The sequence below is a fragment of the Geotrypetes seraphini genome, chromosome 2, assembly GCF_902459505.1.
Source record: "Geotrypetes seraphini chromosome 2, aGeoSer1.1, whole genome shotgun sequence".
Taxonomy (NCBI): Eukaryota; Metazoa; Chordata; class Amphibia; order Gymnophiona; family Dermophiidae; genus Geotrypetes; species Geotrypetes seraphini.
The window spans coordinates 12552468-12572015 of NC_047085.1; the positions used below are offsets into that span (position 1 = coordinate 12552468).

At 45.0% G+C, this 19548-nt stretch overlaps 1 protein-coding gene across 4 annotated transcripts in view; it reads left to right on the forward strand.

The window, feature by feature from the left end:
• Positions 1-19548, forward strand: part of PYCR3 (pyrroline-5-carboxylate reductase 3) — a 95510-nt gene that overhangs the window by 44659 nt on the left and 31303 nt on the right. For 3 of the 4 annotated variants that reach the window (XM_033933417.1, XM_033933420.1, XM_033933418.1), the window contains exon 3: positions 4970-5149. In XM_033933417.1, coding sequence (XP_033789308.1) covers positions 4970-5149 — 180 coding nt within the window. Of the gene's footprint in view, positions 1-3802; positions 4654-4969; positions 5150-19548 lie in introns of those variants that run through there. The other variant, XM_033933419.1, reaches the window with a different exon arrangement.

Here is a 19548-nt window from a genome sequence, read left to right on the forward strand (position 1 = left end):
CGTAGCCCTGAATTGACTGAGTCAACCATGGTATGCAGATCTGGTCCATTTGCAGCGGGACAGCTGCCTCAGACTAATGCTGCACCACAGCATTCTTTCGTAGTATTAGACAATCCATAATGCTTTGGTCTTATAGTGTGGCTTTTGAGTGCACAGCCTTAAGCACGGAAGGGATATTCGAAGATGGGGATATTGACTTTCAAACTAACTAAGGATAGGGACACAAACAATCACCATTTACCTCAAAATGCGCCCTAAATCGAACATTCAAGGGTCTTATGGGACACTGCAAGGCCACCCACAGTCTGAAAAAAAGATGACACAGAAAAAAGTGGAGAAAAAGCCTCAGTTAAGCTTCATATGGCTAAAAAAAAAAAACTCCACTTATGTGCCTTCACTATATCAAAAACAGTGGTGAAAAAATGAGGCACAATAGCAGCCCCCCAAAAAACACCTCACATCCAGCACGCCAAAATCTCACATACAAACATTGTTTACTCACAAGGCCTGGGTAGTGAGGCTTGGGAGTAAGCCTGATTGGAGACAGCTGGGACTTCGTGGACAGCTAAGTTTTTCTTTTTTCCTTGCTGAAAATGCAATATTTCTGAATGTGCCTCTGGACTGCAATCTTTTTTCACACAATGTTTGTATGTGAGATTTTGGCTATTTTCCTCAAACGAGAGGAGTTCCATCTCCTTTATCATCTTGGTCGCTCTTCTTTGAACTTTTTCCAAGCTCCATATGAATCTTTGTCAGACCCATCTATCATGGATCTGACTGTGAAGACGCTGTTGTTGGTTGCAATCATTTCGGCTAGGAGGGTGTCCGAGCTGCAGGTGGGGGTGTCTGTGCACCGTGCATTCATTCTGCATTCATTTCATTGATTTTGTTCATCAGGAAGTGAGGCTTCCTACCATTCAGCCTATGGGCGAGAAGGAACAGGATAAGGTTATCTTGAGATGACAAATGATTTTTGTCTTTTAGACCATCTGTTTGTCTTATCCAATGCTAATCATCGGGGAAGACCAGCTTCTAAGGCTTCTATTTCCTGATGGATTTGCATGGTGATCTCCTCAGCTTTCATTAGCTGTGGTAACTCTCCACCAGTCACCTTGATAGCTCACTCCTCCAGAAGTATGATGGTTCTTAGGCAGAGTCCAGGATGGTGCTGCTTGATAAAATTTGCAGGGCAGCCTGATGATCCTCTCTTCATACCTTTATGAAGTTTTACAGAGTGGATGTGTCATCATAAGCGGACATGGCCTTTGGATCCTCGTTGCTTGTTGCAGGCTCGTCTGTCCTATCCTAGACTCAAGGGACTGGCACATCCCACCTGTAAGGAATCATATGCTATTTGCACAGGAAGGAAGGATTAGTTTCTTACCTTGATAATGCTCTATCCTATAAAACCAACAATAACTAGGTTGGTATATCAATATTCTAAGAGACTTAGTCGAAATACCTCAGCCCCACCACTCCACCACTCCACTGAAGCTCTAGGGGCCAAGATACTTGAATTTCTGAATATTCATTTGGAGGGTGGCATGATCACCCACAGAGAGTATAGGTATCTCTATGAGAAATATCCAGTACCCCCTAGAATTTCTTTCGTGCCAAAAATACACAAAACTTTAAACAGCCCACCGGGGCGGCCAATAGTTAACACCCGAGGGTCGGTTCTGGAACCCCTTTCTAAATTTATTGATTTTTTCCTAAGGAGTGAGGTCCCTAAGATACGATCTTATATTAGGGACTCCTCAGATTTCCTTCGAAAACTAACAACAAATGAGATCATCATGCAGGGAAAATGGATGGTGACCCTGGATGTAGTCTCCCTCTATACTCAGATCCCCCAGCCAGAGGCATTGAATGTTATATCCGACATTCTTGACCATCGTACCCCTCCCCAACGGGTGTCTACCACTTTTCTCATGCAATTAGCCAAATCAAGTTTCAAGTTTATTTCGCTCTTGATGAATCGCCTATTTCGAATTTCTAGGCGATGTACATAATATAATAAAGAAACTTTAACATAGTAACATAAAATTCCAATAATAACTAACATGAAAAAAAGGAAAGGAGGTAAAGTTACAATAAGGGTAAAGAAAAAAAAAGGGAAAAACAAAAGGTAGGGTAAACAATTCCAAGGCACACTTTGTGAATATTAATTAAAACAGAATAGAAAATTTTAGAATTTTTAAAGGTCATAAGCATCCTTAAACAAATAAGTTTTTAAAAAATTTTTAAAAAATGGGTCATTCAAGAAAATTACTTCCGGTACCATCAAGAATTTTACCAACAGATTCAGGGGGTGGCCATGGGGGCCACTCTGGCCCCCTCGGTGGCAGCCCTCTTTTTGGCCAAATTTGAGGAAGACAATATATATTCATCTCAGTGGTTCGCTTCCATTGTATTTTGGGGCCGTTTTCTTGATGTTTTTTTCATTTGGGACGATACAAGGGAAGAGCTGGATCAATTTGTTCATTATTTGAATACGATTGATGGCAATATAAAATTTACCATGTTATGCCATCGTACACAAATGGTGTTTTTGGATATTGCCATTTCTGTCTTTGAAGGCAGAATCCAGACTTCACTATATCGTAAACCGGTGACACGGAATACTATCCTCCACTACGACAGTTTCCACCCATTCAAATTAAGATTTAATCTCCCCATAGCACAATTTTTGCGTGTCCGTAGGGTTTGTTCCTCTTTAGAGGAGTATAAAATACAGGCAGATCTGCTAGTGGGCAGATTTCGCAGAAGGGGCTACCCGGAAAAATCTATACGCCACGCCTATTTGAGGGCTAGATTCGCCCAGAGGGAGTTACTTCTGGGTGAGCCAGAGGATGTTGAGGAGGACGCTCATGAATTATTGACATGTGTGCTACCCTATTCGAAAGCCACTAAGATGTTGGTGGGTTATCTACACCAATATTGGCACATAGTACAGCTTCACTCCTCTCTGAGTGAGTTCCCTCGGATAGCATGCTCTAGAGGAAGGACCTTGGGACAAAGTTGCGACCCTTTAAAATATGGGAAGAGGACTGTGAGGGAGAGAGGTTGTCACAACCCCTGTGGGAAGTGCCAGTGGTGTTCCTCTACTATTATAGGGGACGTATGGAGGGTTCCAGGTAGATCATTATCTTTATATTCAAACGCGATCACGGATTGTACATCTGAAGACGTGATATATGCGATTGTATGCCCATGTGAGTTGGTTTACATCGGTAGGACGAATCGCAAGATTAAGATCAGACTTAATGAACATAAATCGCGTATTACCAACAACGTTATTCAGGCCCCCTTAGTAACCCACTGGCAGAGATATAAACATGGGGTGGATCAACTTAGGTGGAGAGTGGTTGAGAGAATAACGGGGAGGGAGGGTGGCAAGGATGTACGGAGATTGAATGAGATTGAGCAGAGATTAATCTTTACACTGGATACAGTGGAACCACGGGGACTGAATGCCGAGATTGACTGGAGCACGCTGATTGGAGGATGATTGGACCAATAGGTTTCTGTGGGGGGTGTGGTTATGTTAATGGAATGCATTTAAACTTGTACTGAGGACGCCGCCGCCATCTTTCACAGACTTTATACTTGCGAGTCGGATGACTGCGGCGACCTCGGTGAGTTGGTGTGAGAGGGGGTAGTGATGTATACATTGAGATTAATTTGGTGGGTGGTGATGTGTAGAGAAATGTCACACTTGCTGCCCTAAGGGTTTTGTTGCTTTTTATCTTTTCACAGGGAGACCCTTGAGACAGCACACATAGTGCGAAACATGTCAGGTCGGACTCCCAGGTTTAGCAGTGTGTAGATGTTAAGTATATAATCTTATACACTTTTATAACTTTCTATTTATTGAAAAATCAAAATTAAAATAAAAAATATTTAAATGAATACAATCACGGCGATTAGAGACGATTTACCAATGATGAAGCACCACGTAAATCTCCCGCTTTAGAAATTATTATTGCGGTGGAGTGGTGGGGCTGAGGTATTTCGACTAAGTCTCTTAGAATATTGATATACCAACCTAGTTATTGTTGGTTTACACGATCTAGCTGAGTGGGTTGGTTACATAACTACATAAATTACTGGTTTCAGATTAAAGCTATCCTATAAAACAGCATATGATTCTTATGTCCTGCCCTGTCAGAGATGAATACAGCCTGCGTTGAATAGTAGTAAGGGTTGAATTTCCAGTGGTTTGGCTCTTAGCAGCCTACAGAGAAGAAAAGAAAATTATTGTAATGCAGTGGGTTTAGATTCTGACTTCATGCTGCTTTCACAGAGCTATACAAGTGGTGGTGCTGGTTGCACACAGGTAGGTGGTGAGTTGGTTCCACTTTTAGTTTTGCAATTACAATGACTGTTTACTGTTTTTTGTTCCTTTTGCAGAGTAGAGCAAAATTAATGTTAATGGGGAGTTCCCCAAACCCTCCTTGTTAACCATTTCCTCTTATAGGGGTTATCACTTGCTTTGGTAGAGACTAAAGAGAGAGGGCATTGCCCAGGAAGACAAGGAGGTAGAGCTGAGAAAAATGATTGATGCCTTCTGCAATCCAACTTGTGAGTTGGGGTACACAATCCATCCAATAAGGAATCGTATGCTGTTCTACAGGAAAGAGGAATAACAAGGTAAGAACCTAATCCTCCCTGATATGTGAGGCCCATATGAAGACTTTTGCAGTAGTTACGTTTCTTCGTTACAGATTTCAGGTGCATATCACATAGTGATTTCATGAGCCTTCTTTCTTTCTGAAAAGTAGGCTAATACATAATTGGTAGTGATATTGAAACTTTGAAAAGTGAGGATTTATTGATTGTAGGCTCTTCCTGCTGCCATTAGGCACGGGAACAATAGTTGCAGAAACTAGATGGTGATTTTCCTCAGTTGGAGGAAATCAAGCTGATAGGTTACTATTAAATGTAATTCAGTGTTTTGGGTATTTAGGGCTGTGGCTGCATGGTGACTCATTCCAATGAGGCCGTGGTGGAGGATTGTAAGGTGGTATTTCTGGCCACAAAGCCCCATGTTCTTCCAGGTGTCTTGAAAGATATTTCTGATGCGGTGACCAAAGAGCATATTATCATATCTGTGGCTGCAGGTATCACACTTGAAACCTTGGAGAAGGTGAGTAGTTTTCCTCTACATCATTTTAAGCTTTCAGGTATGTGTACATATTCATATTTTAAATTCAAGCAGGATGTTGCCGTGCCTTTTCTTCATTCCAGCACACCTCTAATTGCTTTCTGGGAAGCCTCTAGGGCTAGCCTAATTACTTACCACTGCAGTTCCTTGTAACTTTGGGCAAGTCACTTAATATTTCATTGCCCCAGGTACAAAATAAGTACTTATCTAAAATATGTAAACCGCTTTGATTGTGTAAACTAGTGCAAAAGGAACATGAGTCTTGTCAAATGGGTTTCTTCCCTTCACCTGTGAGGATTGCAGAAGGCATCATCTACATTTTTCAACTCTGCCACCCTGTGTTACTGGGCAGTTCCTCATTTCCCCAGTTTTTCTTTTTGAAAGCAAGTTGAGAACATTACTTTTCCTCTGCTCTGTATCTGATTTATTATTTTTGGTTTTCTAATCCGACATTTGAGACTTCTGGGTTCTCCAGAGGATCACAGAAATTCTGGAACAACTCTGCCTGGGAGAAGATGCTGAGGAAAGTGAGATCGTACTTTCATCATTCTCACTTCACCATCCTTGTTCAATCCACCATCCTCTCTAGACTGGATTATTGCAACTCCATCTATTTAAGCCTAACTAAAAAAAACAAAAACCTCCATAGACTTCAGCTAATCCAGAACGCCGCGGCCAAGCTTATTTTCGCAAAAGGCAAGTTCGACCACATCTCCCCACTCCTGTCCAAACTTCACTGGCTCCCAGTTCACTCCAGAGTGCCTGTTTAGCCTTCAAGATCCTACATGGCATCCTCCCTCCCGTTATCCCACTCTTCTGGAATTCCTCTAACCCTAATTCCACTAGATCCTCCCAAAAACTGAAACTATCATTCCCCTCTACAAAAGGTATATCCCGCGTAGGAAAACTAGGAACATCCCTCCCCTTTAGAACCACAGAACTCTGGAATAACCTCACATCCCCGCTCAGAGTTTCAAGTGTCTCCAATCCTTCCGCAAACACCTGAAAACTTGACTCTTTTCAAAAATCTAATACTTCCCGCTTTTTGGTTCCCTGTCCCTCTTTATCTTCCTAGCTCCTTTCCTATAACCCTTCATTGTAGCTCATTTTCAACCTAACCCTGTAAACCATGCCGAGCTCTACGCTTGTGGAGATGGCGTGGTATACAAACCTAAGGTTTAGTTTAGTTTAGTTTAGAAGATACAGTCTCTGGTCTAGATGACTGTAGCTGGGAGGTCAATTTTTTTTTTTACAGGGTACCTACCTAGCTGGCTTGCACTAACTTTAAGGCAGCTCAGATTGCATTCCCCTGGGAGCTTAGCTTGCCTCTGATTTTGTCAAGTGCTTGAGGGCAGGCCGACTGGCCCTAGGTTGGTCCAGAGGACTGTAGCAGATGCTAACTGCCCTCTCCCCGAAGTCATGTGAGGAGCTAGCAGTGTCGAGGGTTTCAGTCTCTTAGAGCCTGTCTAAAAAGGCAGCCTGAAGAGACAAGCAGCTGAAGAATCTCTTATGCTTGTCTGAGGCAGAAATCTTCTTCATTGTCCAGCTGCAGTGTGAGCTGATTCAGGCACAGCACCAAGCACTTCTGTGAGTGCAGTCTGTTACTATCTATGGGAGACTTCAGAGTGGTTCAAGAACTGAACTTTTGAGGGTCTCTGGGGATTCCTATAGGATCCCCCTCCTCCAAAATCTCCTTTTCTGCATTTTTTGAAGTTTTATATACTCTCCCGGGCTGTTTTTTGGTGCCAAAACACTGCAGTGCATCTTAGATTTCCCAATTTTAAAAGCCTCTTATCTGCCTCAAAGCACCTCGTTGTTGGTAATAATCGATTTCTATGGATTCCCCAGTCCTTTCTACCCCTGTATCATTCCAGTTTTGTGCAAGATGGATGGCATGTGCCATATGCTGTGGGGCATATGAGGGAGAGGCGAAAGTGCTGGGCTTAGCCTCCTCTGGTCCCTCCAGGGTTGTAGAATTGCAGGAAGCTTGCTTGTTGGGGCATAAATCCCCCCTAGAGCTCTCAAATGGTAACTTGGCAGCAAAGCGCAAATGCAGAGACATCTCTGAACCCATGAGGAGACAAGATGTTCCCCTGCAGAGATCTTCAGAAGGTTCAAGTCAGGGATTTGACTCTGATTTTGTCAACTTAAGTGGAGTATAAAGCATCTACACAGTCTGGATTATCGTCAGTAGTTGTGCCTGGGGGTTTATATTTGCAGAGTGCAATTCCCAGCGGAAAGCTTTGCTGCAGGAACCAGATGTCCAGTCGGAAAAGGACTGAGATGGCATGGATCCTGATCCCCAGTCTTTACTCCCTCGTTGAATCTTTAGATTTAGAGGATATAGTAGATGACGGCAGATAAAGACCCGAATGGTCCATCCAGTCTGCCCAACCTGATTCAATTTAAAATTTTTTTTTTTTTTTTTTCCTTCTTAGCTATTTCTGGGCGAGAATCCAAAGCTTTACCCGGTACTGTGCTTGGGTTCCAACTGCCGAAATCTCTGTTAAGACTTACTCCAGCCCATCTACACCCTCCCAGCCATTGAAGCCCTCCCCTGCCCATCCTCCTCCAAACGGCCATACACAGACACAGACCGTACAAGTCTGCCCAGTAACTGGCCTAGTTCAATCTTTAATGTTATTTTCTGATTCTAAATCTTCTGTGTTCATCCCACGCTTCTTTGAACTCAGTCACAGTTTTACTCTCCACCACCTCTCTCGGGAGCGCATTCCAGGCATCCACCACCCTCTCCGTAAAGTAGAATTTCCTAACATTGCCCCTGAATCTACCACCCCTCAACCTCAAATTATGTCCTCTGGTTTTACCATTTTCCTTTCTCTGGAGAAGATTTTGTTCTACGTTAATACCCTTTAAGTATTTGAACGTCTGAATCATATCTCCCCTGTCTCTCCTTTCCTCTAGGGTATACATATTCAGGGCTTCCAGTCTCTCCTCATATGTCTTCTGGTGCAAGCCTCCTATCATTTTCGTCGCCCTCCTCTGGACCGCCTCAAGTCTTCTTACGTCTTTCGCCAGATACGGTCTCCAAAACTGAACACAATACTCCAAGTGGGGCCTCACCAATGACCTGTACAGGGGCATCAACACCTTCTTCCTTCTACTGACTACGCCTCTCTTTATACAGCCCAGAATCCTTCTGGCAGCAGCCACTGCTTTGTCACACTGTTTTTTCGCCTTTAGATCTTCGGACACTATCACCCCAAGGTCCCTCTCCCCGTCCGTGCATATCAGCTTCTCTCCTCCCAGCATATACGGTTCCTTCCTATTATTAATCCCCAAATGCATTACTCTGCATTTCTTTGCATTGAATTTTAGTTGCCAGGCATTAGACCATTCCTCTAACTTTTGCAGATCCTTTTTCATATTTTCCACTCCCTCTTCGGTGTCTACTCTGTTACAAATCTTGGTATCATCTGCAAAAAGGCACACTTTTCCTTCTAACCCTTCAGCAATGTCACTTACATACATATTGAACAGGATTGGCCCCAGCACTGAACCCTGAGGGACTCCACTAGTCACCTTTCCTTCCTTCGAGCGACTTCCATTAACCACCACCCTCTGGTGTCTGTCCGACAGCCAGTTTCTGACCCAGTTCACCACTTTGGGTCCTAACTTCAGCCCTTCAAGTTTGTTCAACAGCCTCCTATGAGGAACTGTATCAAAGGCTTTGCTGAAATCCAAATAAATTACATCTAGGATTCCAGGTCTCAGGTGGGTTCTAACAGCCAGGAGTCTGTGGCAGCCTTAGATCAGAGAGAGAACTCGACGGTGTGCAGACTTTTTAAACCTGTGGATTTGATGGAAGTCATTACAGTATCTTTGCAGGAATTAAATTTTGAGCTCCTGCAGACTTCCACGGCTGAAACTTCACATACAAGCAACTCTAAGGCCCAGTCTACTTTTCTCCCTCATATCCAGAAATCACCCTGATGCTAACGGAGCACTGGGAGGTGCCGGAGGGCCCTCTGAGGGTTGCCAAGATGATGGCTCCTGATTTCCATCAGCTTTTTGCTCCATCTAAGGTGGATTTGTTAGTAGCACAGGTAACTAAGCATGCTTGACTCCATAGGAAGGGAGTAGTGATTTAAAGGATGCAAAGGATCGCAGGACGGACTTGGTCCTCAAAAGATAATTTGAGGCTTTAGCGCTGGGTCTGAAAGCGACCACAGCAGCTTCCTTTGTGGTTCGTGCCTGCCATAAGATGCTATGCCGGAATCCATCCGCGGATTAGAACATATACCCCCAGGCATTAGTCAGAGGTGGATTATGTAGCAGACGCCCTATATGACATTTTATGGTCAAGGTTTCTGCTTAGAGAATGATGTGGGAAAAAATTTGTTCCCTTCCCTGCCCCATCCCTGCAAACTTTCTGATCCCATCTGCACAAGTCTCAAATAGTTGTGATTTTATATTGAAATTATTTTATTAAAGTATAAAACAAAACAATATTTTGTACAATCCTTATTTTATAAATCACAAATATAGAACAAGGATCAACAAAAAAACCCATCTCCCCCTCCCCCTCACAAATATTCCCTCCACTATTGAGAAAACTGAATAAGCCAAATAATTACAGAATGCATCATAGAAAAGCTAACAAAATACTTCAGTCAGACATGGCAGGGGAGTGCAACTAGGGCAACTGCCCCCTGACCAGAGAGAGCCCTAAGCCTGGGCTTTGCAGTCCTCAGTTATGTCATACACCAGCTCTAGCAGGTTTTCAAGAGTGATGATGCGGAGAAACTGAAAGAAAACTCAGTGGATCTGGAAGATATACTAATCCAAATCGACAAGTTAAAAAGTGACAAATCAACTGGCCTGGATGGTATACATCTCAGGATACTAAAAGAACTCAAACATGAAATTGTTGACCTGCTGGTCATTTTTCTCAATTGAGGAGAGTAAACAGTGGAGTTCCGCAGAGATCGGTGCTATTTAACTTATTTATAAATTATCTGGAAATTGGAACAAGTGAGGTGATTAGAACATAAGAAGTGCCTCTGCTGGGTCAGACCAGAGGTCCATTGTGCATACTGTTGTATCCACACTGTATTTCTACTTTACTGTATACTGTCTTGAACTGAAAAGGTATGACGGGATATAAATAAAGTTATTATTATTATTACAGTACACTTCTCCCTCCGTATTTACGGTGGATGTGGGCGGAACATAGCTGCGAATATGGCAGACAAGCAGCGATTCCCAAAGCTTTTAGGGCTTATAGCAGGCAAACATCAATTCCCAGCAATTTTCAGGGTAATAGCGATTTTCTCCATGCATGCTGGGAAGCAGCGTTTTTCTCTGTGCACACTGGGAAGCTGGGAAGAAGCGATTTTCAGGGTCAAACATTTGAAGCAGTGATTTTGTAGGAGAAAGCATGGAAGCAGCAATTTTCAGAGTGAATGTTGGTAAGCACTAAACTTTTTTATCGGTACAGTAAAAGAAAAGGAACTTTACTCATGATGTAATTTTTGGGGACGGAGTCAGAATGCAAAAAATCACAAATAAGCGAAACCGCGAGTGCTGAAACCGCGAATATGGATGGAGCAGTGTAGATGTCATTTACACAACTCATGGTTGGAGAGGAAAATAACCCACCGGTCAAGACTCATGTTCCTTTCTGGAAAGATTATCGAGGTAAGAATCTAATCTTATCCCAGGACAAGCAGGCAGCATATTCTCACATGTGGGTGATGTCATCCACGGAGCCCCGACGCGGACAGCTTTTCAAGCAAACTTGAAAGAAAGTTCAAGCTTGCTGTGCTGCACCACGCATGTGCATGCCTTCCCACTCCACTAGAGGGCGCATCCCCACCTCGTGGTCCTCAGTTCTAAAGTTTCCGCGGAGCCAGAAGCCCTGTTTTTGTCTCTCTCCGTGTTACTTGCCTTCTAGCACTGCGGCTTTGTTATTTTATTTAGAGTCGCTGTGCACTTTCGTGTTTCTTTTCATTCTCAGACTTTACGTCAGGTGTTCGAGCACTGGGGGACTCCTCAGATAGATCTGTTTGCTTCCCCCCTGAATCACAAGTTGCCTCTTTTCTGTTCCCGGATATACTCTCCGGATCGTCTCGAGGCGGATGCTTTCCTCCTGGCTTGGGAGGGGAAGTTCCTTTACGCGTTCCCGCCTTTTCCTCTGATTTTGAGAATGCTGATACATCTCAAGTCGACTCATGCCGATCTGATTCTGATTGCGCCTCGGTGGCCTCGGCAGCCCTGGTTCTCTCTGCTTCTTCAGCTCAGTGTCTGGGAGCCGCTTCTTCTGCCTGTTTTTCCTTCTCTGCTGTCTCAGAGTCGGGGGTCGCTGTTGCATCCCAATCTGCAGTCTCTTCATCTGACAGCTTGGTTCCTTTCCACCTGATTCCTTCTCTTCAGTTGTCCCAGTCGGTGAGGGATGTTTTGGAGGCCTCTCGTTAGGCCTCTACAAGGCAATGTTATTCCCAGAAGTGGACTAGGTTCACTTCCTGGTGTGCTTTGCATTCTATTGTGATTTTCCCCTACCCTTTGTATATTACCCTTAATTGTTCTTCCTTTTCTATCAGACAATGTAGTTCTTTCCCCTCCATCCTAATGTATCATGTAGTATTTTGTCTATGTTTAAAGATTTAATCTTTTTACTCAATTTTGTTCTTGTTTACCCAATATTAATATTTTATGTACATCGCTTAGTAATTATTGATAGGCGATTGATCAAATATTGAATAAACTTGAAACTTGAACTTGAAACTATTCATCCTTCGTCAGCTACTTTGTCTTCCGTTTTGGACTATTTGCTTCATTTGTCCCATTCTGGCCTTAAGACAAATTCTGTTCGGGTCCATCTTAGTGCGATTGCTGCTTTTCATCAGCAGCTTGATGGCAAACCTATTTCGGTTCATCCTTTGGTTTCTCGCTTTATGAGAGGGCTCTTGAATGTCCATCCTCTTCTCAAGCCTCCTCCAGTGGTTTGGGATCTCAACGTGGTTCTCGCTCAGCTGATGAAGCCACCGTTTGAGCCTCTGGCTAAGTCTCACCTGAAGTTTCTTACTTGGAAGGTGATCTTTTTGCTTGCACTTACTTCTGCCCGTAGGATTAGTGAGCTGCAGGCTTTGGTGGTGGATCCGCCTTTTACTGTATTCCATCATGATAAGGTGGTTCTCCGCACTCATCCTAAATTTTTGCCCAAGGTGGTATCTGATTTTCATCTCAATCAGTCCATTGTGCTTCCTGTCTTTTTTCCCAAACCACATTCTCATCTTGGAGAGGTGGCGTTGCATACTCTTGACTGTAAGAGGGCGTTGGCGTTCTATCTTCAACGCACTCAGTCTCATCGGAAGGTTCCTCAATTGTTTTTGTCCTTTGATCCCAATAGATTGGGTCGGCCGGTTTCCAAGCGCACCTTGTCCAATTGGTTGGCGGCTTGTATTTCCTTCTGCTATGCTCAGGCTGGTCTCGCGCTGCAGGGTCGGGTCACGGGACATAAGGTCCGAGCGATGGCGGCTTCGGTCGCTTTCCTCAGGTCTACGCCTATCGAGGAGATCTGCAAGGCTGCCACTTGGTCTTTCTTGTGCTTTCGGTTCTTACCTTTACCTCACACTACTGTCTGGATACTTTGTCCAGGAGCGACGGCCGGTTTGGCCAGTCGGTTTTGCGTAATCTGTTTTCCTAACTTGCCATCCTCCCACCTTCCCTTTTTTGGTTGGCTTGGAGGTCACCTACATGTGAGAATATGCTGCCTACTTGTCCTGGGATAAAGCACAGTTACTTACCGTAACAAGTGTTATCCAGGGACGGCAGGCAGATATTCTCGCAACCCTCCCTCCTCCCCGGGGATGGCTTCTTTGCTGGCTATGTGAACTGAGGACCACAAGGTGGGGATGCGCCCTCCAGTGGAGCAGGAAGGCATGCATATGCGTGGTGCAGCACAGCAAGCTTGAACTTTCTTTCAAGTTTGCTTGAAAAGCTGTCCGCGTCGGGGCTCCGTGGATGACGTCACCCACATGTGAGAATATCTGCCTGCTATCCCTGGATAACACCTGTTACGGTAAGTAACTGTGCTTTCTCGTACAAGTCCCATCCCCTTTAACCTTTACTTCTACATTCCCTTCTGTTTACAATATCTAGTCTTGTGATGGAAAGTAGGATGCATCTGTTCCCAGAGAGGTTTTCAATGTTGCTGTTTTAGAACTTTATGCCCCTTTAACAGCAAGTTTTTGTTAATTTTCTTTCTCTTCTAGGAGTTCATGAGCATAGGTAGAGTAGTAACCTAGCCTTTCCTTAGCAACAGCAGCAGATGAATCCAGAGACCAATGGGATAACACACATCTACCAGCAGGCGGAGATAGAGAAACTGATTAACAGGTGGTCCTATTGGCTGGCACTCCTGTATCTCCAGTATGCTCTATCTCCCAGCAGGTGATGGTTGCTATTCGAATAGCTCCTGGATTTTGGCTGTGACTGGAACTTTATTTTCTCCTGTTGAGCTTTCTCTTCAGTGAGACTGCTATTCTGTTTCTCCTGTTGAGGTTTCTCTTCAGTGAGCTGGCAATGCTATTTCTCCTGTTGAGATTTTCTCTTCAGTGAGACAGGGGTGTCCGGCTGAACGGTGCCGGCTTTAAGGGTTACACCTGGGCCCCCCCAGGTCCCTGCCTCACCCTCCCTCCATTGCTAGAGGATCTGACTGGGTCTCGATTTTTTCTTCTTTCCCTTCTCTATTAAAAAAAAAAAAAAAAAAGGATACCACAGTTGCTACATTCTGCTCTGTTAGTGCTGCACATCCAGCTCTCACTGGCTTCAACCGGCCCTAACAACAAGCTTTTGTGTTTTTTACTGTTGTTTGAACTTCAGGTTCTGTTTGGGAGTCTTAGTATTGTGGGTTCAGTCAACATATGTTTAAGGAAGGATATTTTATTGAGGCTAAGTTTTATGACTAGAAATCCATTGAGGGAGCCGGGACTTTCCCGCCCTTTGCATGCATGCAATTGGTTTCCTTGTTGGTTACAGCGCGGCAGTAGCAGTGCAATTTCATGCTCGCTCTTGTTCTCCTCATTGAGTTTCAGTGCAGCAGTAGTAGTCCTGTTTATTCCGAGGCTCTCTTTCATCGGTGTTTGTCACGGCCATGTGCAGCTGATTGTGCAGGTGCCGGTTTATAGCAGCACGCATGAGATGGGACATGTTTTTTCCGGCGCTGTGGGAAGCACCACACCGTTCTTCTGGTTATTCCCCGAGTCTGATTTTCTTTCTATGCAGGCCACAGCAGGGTAAATTTTGCGGGGCTTGAATCCGACTATGTTTCTAGGAGTGTTGATGCAGCGGCCACATGTCAGCGAGAATCAGGCGTGCGCTTGGGTCTCTGGCGATGGCAGCGTTCCAGTAGTTTATTTACAGCTGACTTTGGTCAGGGTATGCTGCGGCTTCTCTCCTTTCCGGTTCAGACAAGTTGTACGTGTTTCACCAGCTTTGGGACAAGCTTGGACAGACTTATATGTCTATGTCTGTGTTCCTGCTGTATTCCCTTGAAGGAAGCTGCTTGTTTAATTGGACTCTGGGGTTAGCACTCAAGGGGATTACCAGAGAGACTCTGACCTGTGCTAGGTCACCCAGTCTCGGTTTGTCTCCGGACTGGGTCGACATAAGGCAACTCACGGCACAATGAGATCAGCAGTGTCTGTGTCAGAGATCATCCATGTTTCTGTCAGAAACAGTAGATCAGGTTTAGTTTGTAGTATCCAATCATTTATTATGTGTGCTTTGTTTCTCACGGAGCAGGTATTTAGGTAGTATCCCTTAATCTTTTCGTAGCTGTTTGGTGTAGGGATTTCAGAATATGTTAGCTTTTTTATGTTTCTGTTGTAGGTCTTGTTCCTGTATGGTTTGCGGTGTTTGCGGGTGGTGTTTAGCACTGTGATTTGATGACTCTTCAGGCTTTTTCAGGAGGGAGAAGACGCTATAATGTCAGATCAGGGGGCTGTGCACATTTTTCAGGATGCTTGCAACTTTGCATCCTCCTCAGATTTCCGGTTCGTTCTTGGAGTCTCTATGTTTCCCTTTTAAGTGTTACTGGTCCTCAGGGCACTTCTTGTAGTTCTTCGGGAACTAAGAGATGTTGTTCCACTTACTGCATGGTGCCCAAGACGGGGGCATTGGGCAGGCTGGATCCCATTCTGCTGAATTAGTTTCTCAGAGTTAAACATTTCTACAGAAAAACTGGGAGAAGATTTACATTTTCACTATGGACTCCGAATCGGCACTAGGTTTGCTTGCCTCTCTTGGAGCAGCGCTTTTGGTTTTGGCACATGCCATTTCGCCTACCCAAGGCTTCACGAACATTTTAGAAAATGTGGGTAGTGGTAGCATTTTGGCGCTACCAGTCGATTCACCTAATTTCTTCTTGACTGACTGCTTGATTCAGACGTCTTCCAATCGGGCCATTTGACCGACACGAAAAGGGTAGTTTCTTTTCCTCAGTTCTTTGGACGTGAATCTTCAAATTAGCACAGCGCTCTTTTCTCCTGTACTATTTATAGGTATATCGGGGAGATGTTTTTATTCATTTAGGAGAGAACTGTGTTTCTTCCCAGAGACTAGGGTGATGGGTCACAGTCTCAGGTTTGCATTCTTCTTCGGTCACCATGACCAAGAACATAAGAAGTTGCCTCCGCTGGGTCAGACCATAGGTCCATCGTCTGCTCCCACGGCGGCCCATCAGGTCCATGACCTATAAGGTGATCCTTTGCCTAAAACCCTTCAATCCCCGCATCCATCAGGAATTTATCCAATCCTTCTTTGAAACCCCTTAATGTACTCTGTCCTATCACAACCTCCGGAAGCGCATTCCAGGTGTCCATCACCCTCTGAGTGAAAAAGAACTTCCTAGCATTGGTTCTAAACCTGTCCCCTTTCAATTTCTCCAAGTGCCCCCTTGTTCTTGTGGTTCCCGATAGGTTGAAGATTCTGTCCCTCTCCACCTTCTCTATGCCTTTTATGATCTTGTAAGTCTCTATCATGTCTCCTCTGAGTCTCCGCTTTTCCAGGGAGAAAAGCCCCAGCCTTTCTAACCTGTCTGCGTATGAAAGGTTTTCCATACCTTTTATCATTTTCGTCACTCTTCTCTGAACCCTCTCAAGTATCGCCATGTCCTTCTTAAGGTACAGTGACCAATGTTGAACATAGTACTCCAGGTGTGGGCGTACCATCGCACGATACAGCGGCATGATGACTTCCTTTGTTCTGGTTGTAATACCCTTCTTAGTAATGCCCAACATTCTGTTTGCTTTCTTTGAGGCTGCTGCGCATTGTGCCGTTGACTTCATTGTTGTATCCACCAGCACACCCAAGTCTTTATCAAGGTTAAGAACATAAGAACATAAGAAGTTGCCTCCACTGGGTCAGACCGAGGTCCATCTCGCCCAGCGGTCCGCTCCCGCGGCGGCCCATCAGGTCTGTGACCTGCGAAGTGGTTTCTGACCACTTCTATAACCTACCTCAGTTTTATCTGTACCCCTCTATCCCTTTATCCTCCAGGAACCTATCCAAACCCTTCCTCCGGAAGCGCGTTCCATATGTCTATCACCCTCTGCGTAAAAAAGAATTTTCTAGCATTTGTTCTAAACCTGTCCCCTTTCAATTTCTCCGAGTGACCCCTAGTGCTTGTGGCTCCTCTCAGTTTGAAGAATCTGTCCTTATTTACTCTCTCTATGCCCTTACGGATTTTGAAGGTTTCTATCATGTCCCCTCTAAGTCTCCTCCTCTCCAGGGAGAACAGCCCCAGCATTTTTAACCTGTCAGCGTATGGAAAATTTTCCATACCTTTTATCAGCTTAGTCGCCCTCCTCTGCACTCCCTCGAGTACCGTCATGTCCTTCTTGAGGTACGGCGACCAGTACTTCTTTGAGGGAGTGAACAGCCAGGTGGATAAAGGGGAATCTATAGACATCATTTACCTTGACTTCCAAAAAGCCTTCGACAAGGTGCCACACGAGAGACTGCTTAAAAAGATATGGAACCACGGGGTACAAGGGGAGGTCCACCGATGGATCAAAAACTGGCTGGCAAACAGGAAGCAGAGGGTTGGCGTAAAGGGACACTACTCAGACTGGAAAGGGGTCACGAGCGGAGTTCCGCAAGGGTCGGTGCTGGGACCGCTCTTGTTCAATATCTACATAAATGATCTAGAGGCGGGAACTAAGTGTGAAGTCATTAAATTTGCAGATGACACCAAACTATACAGCAGGGCTCAAACCAAGGAAGACTGCGAGGATCTCCAAAAGGATCTAACGCAGCTGGAAAAGTGGGCCGAAAAGTGGCAGATGAGCTTCAACGTGGGGAAATGCAAGGTCATGCACGTGGGGAAAAAGAACCCGATGTTCACATACAAAATGGGGGGAACATCACTAGGGGTCAGTAACCTGGAGAGAGACCTAGGAGTGATGGTAGACGCAACACTGAAGGCATCGGCGCAATGCGCCACAGCCTCTAGGAAAGCAAACAGAATGCTGGGTATCATTAAGAAGGGTATTACGACCAGGACGAAGGAAGTCATCATGCCGCTGTATCGTGCAATGGTACGGCCGCATCTGGAGTACTGTGTCCAGTACTGGTCGCCGTACCTCAAGAAAGACATGGCGGTACTTGAGGGAGTACAGAGAAGAGCGACTAAACTGATAAAGGGAATGGAAAATCTCCCATATACCGACAGATTGAAGCAGTTGGGACTTTTCTCACTGGAAAAGCGGAGACTTAGAGGAGACATGATAGAAACCTTCAAGATCCTGAAGGGCATAGAAAAAGTAGACAGGGACAGATTTTTTAAATTAAGGGGCGCCACAAGTACAAGGGGGCACTCGGAGAAATTGAAAGGGGACAGGTTTAGAACAAACGCTAGGAAGTTCTTTTTCACTCAGAGGGTGGTGGATGCATGGAACGCGCTTCCAGAGGCTGTTGTAGACAAGAAAACATTAAATGGTTTCAAAGAAGGTTTGGATAGATTCCTAGAAGAAAAAGGGATTGGGGGGTATAGATAGGTATAGACCATTGCTCAGGCAATGGGCCTGATGGGCCGCCGCGGGTGTGGACCGCTGAGCAGGATGGACCTATGGTCTGCCTCAGCGGAGGCAACTTCTTATGTTCTTATGTTCTTACTCCAGGTGCGGGCGCACCATTGCGCGATACAGCGGCATGATGACTTCCTTCGTCCGGGTTGTGATACCCTTTTTGATGATGCCCAGCATTCTGTTTGCTTTCTTTGAGGCTGTCACACATTGCGCCGATGGTTTCAGTGATGAGTCGACCATCACCCCCAGGTCCCTTTCCAGGTTACTCACCCCTAGCAGTGTTCCCCCCATTTTGTAGTTGAACATCGGGTTCTTTTTCCCTACATGCATGACCTTGCATTTCTCTACGTTAAAACTCATTTGCCACTTTTTTGCCCAGTCTTCCAGTCTCGTTAGGTCCCTTTGTAGGTCTTTGCAGTCTTCCGTGTTTCTAACCCTGCTGCAGAGTTTGGTGTCATCAGCAAATTTGATAACCTCACATTTTGTCCCCGTCTCCAGATCGTTAATAAATATATTGAATAGTAGACGTCCCAGCACCGACCCCTGCGGAACTCCGCTCGTGACCCATTGCCAATCTGAGTATTGGCCCTTGACTCCAACCCTCTGTTTCCTGCCCGCTAGCCAGTGTTTGATCCATCGGTAGATATCCCCTTGCACCCCGTGGTTCCACAGTTTTTTAAGTAGCCGTTCGTGAGGTACCTTGTCGAAGGCTTTTTGGAAGTCAAGGTAAATGATGTCTATGGATTCACCCTTATTCATCTGACTGTTTATTCCCTCAAAGAAGTACAGCAAGTTCGTGAGGCACGACCTTCCCTTGCAGAAGCCATGCTGGCTCGCCTTCAGTTGTCCATTGTTTTCTATGTGTTCGCAGATTGTGTCCTTTACCATTGCTTCCATCATCTTTCCAGGAACCGAGGTCAAGCTCACAGGTTTCCCCTTGATCCCTTCTTAAAGATGGGCGTGACATTTGCTATTTTCCAGTCTTCTGGGATCTCCCCAGTTTTTAGGGAGAGGTTACATATTTGGCGAAGTGTCTCTGCTATTTCGTTTCTCAGTTCTTTTAGTACCCTTGGGTGGATGCCGTCCGGGCCTGGTGATTTGTCGCTCTTTAGTCTGTCTATCTGTCTGAGGACATCCTCTTTGCTTACCTCTAGTTGTACCAGCCTTTCGTTGGGTTCTCCGTTTATAATCACCTCGGGTTCTGGGATATTGGATGTGTCCTCTCTGGTGAAGACCGACGAGAAGAATTTGTTTAACCTTTCAGCTATCTCTTTTTCCTCCTTTATCGCTCCTTTCCTGTCTCCGTCGTCCAGTGGTCCCACTTCCTCT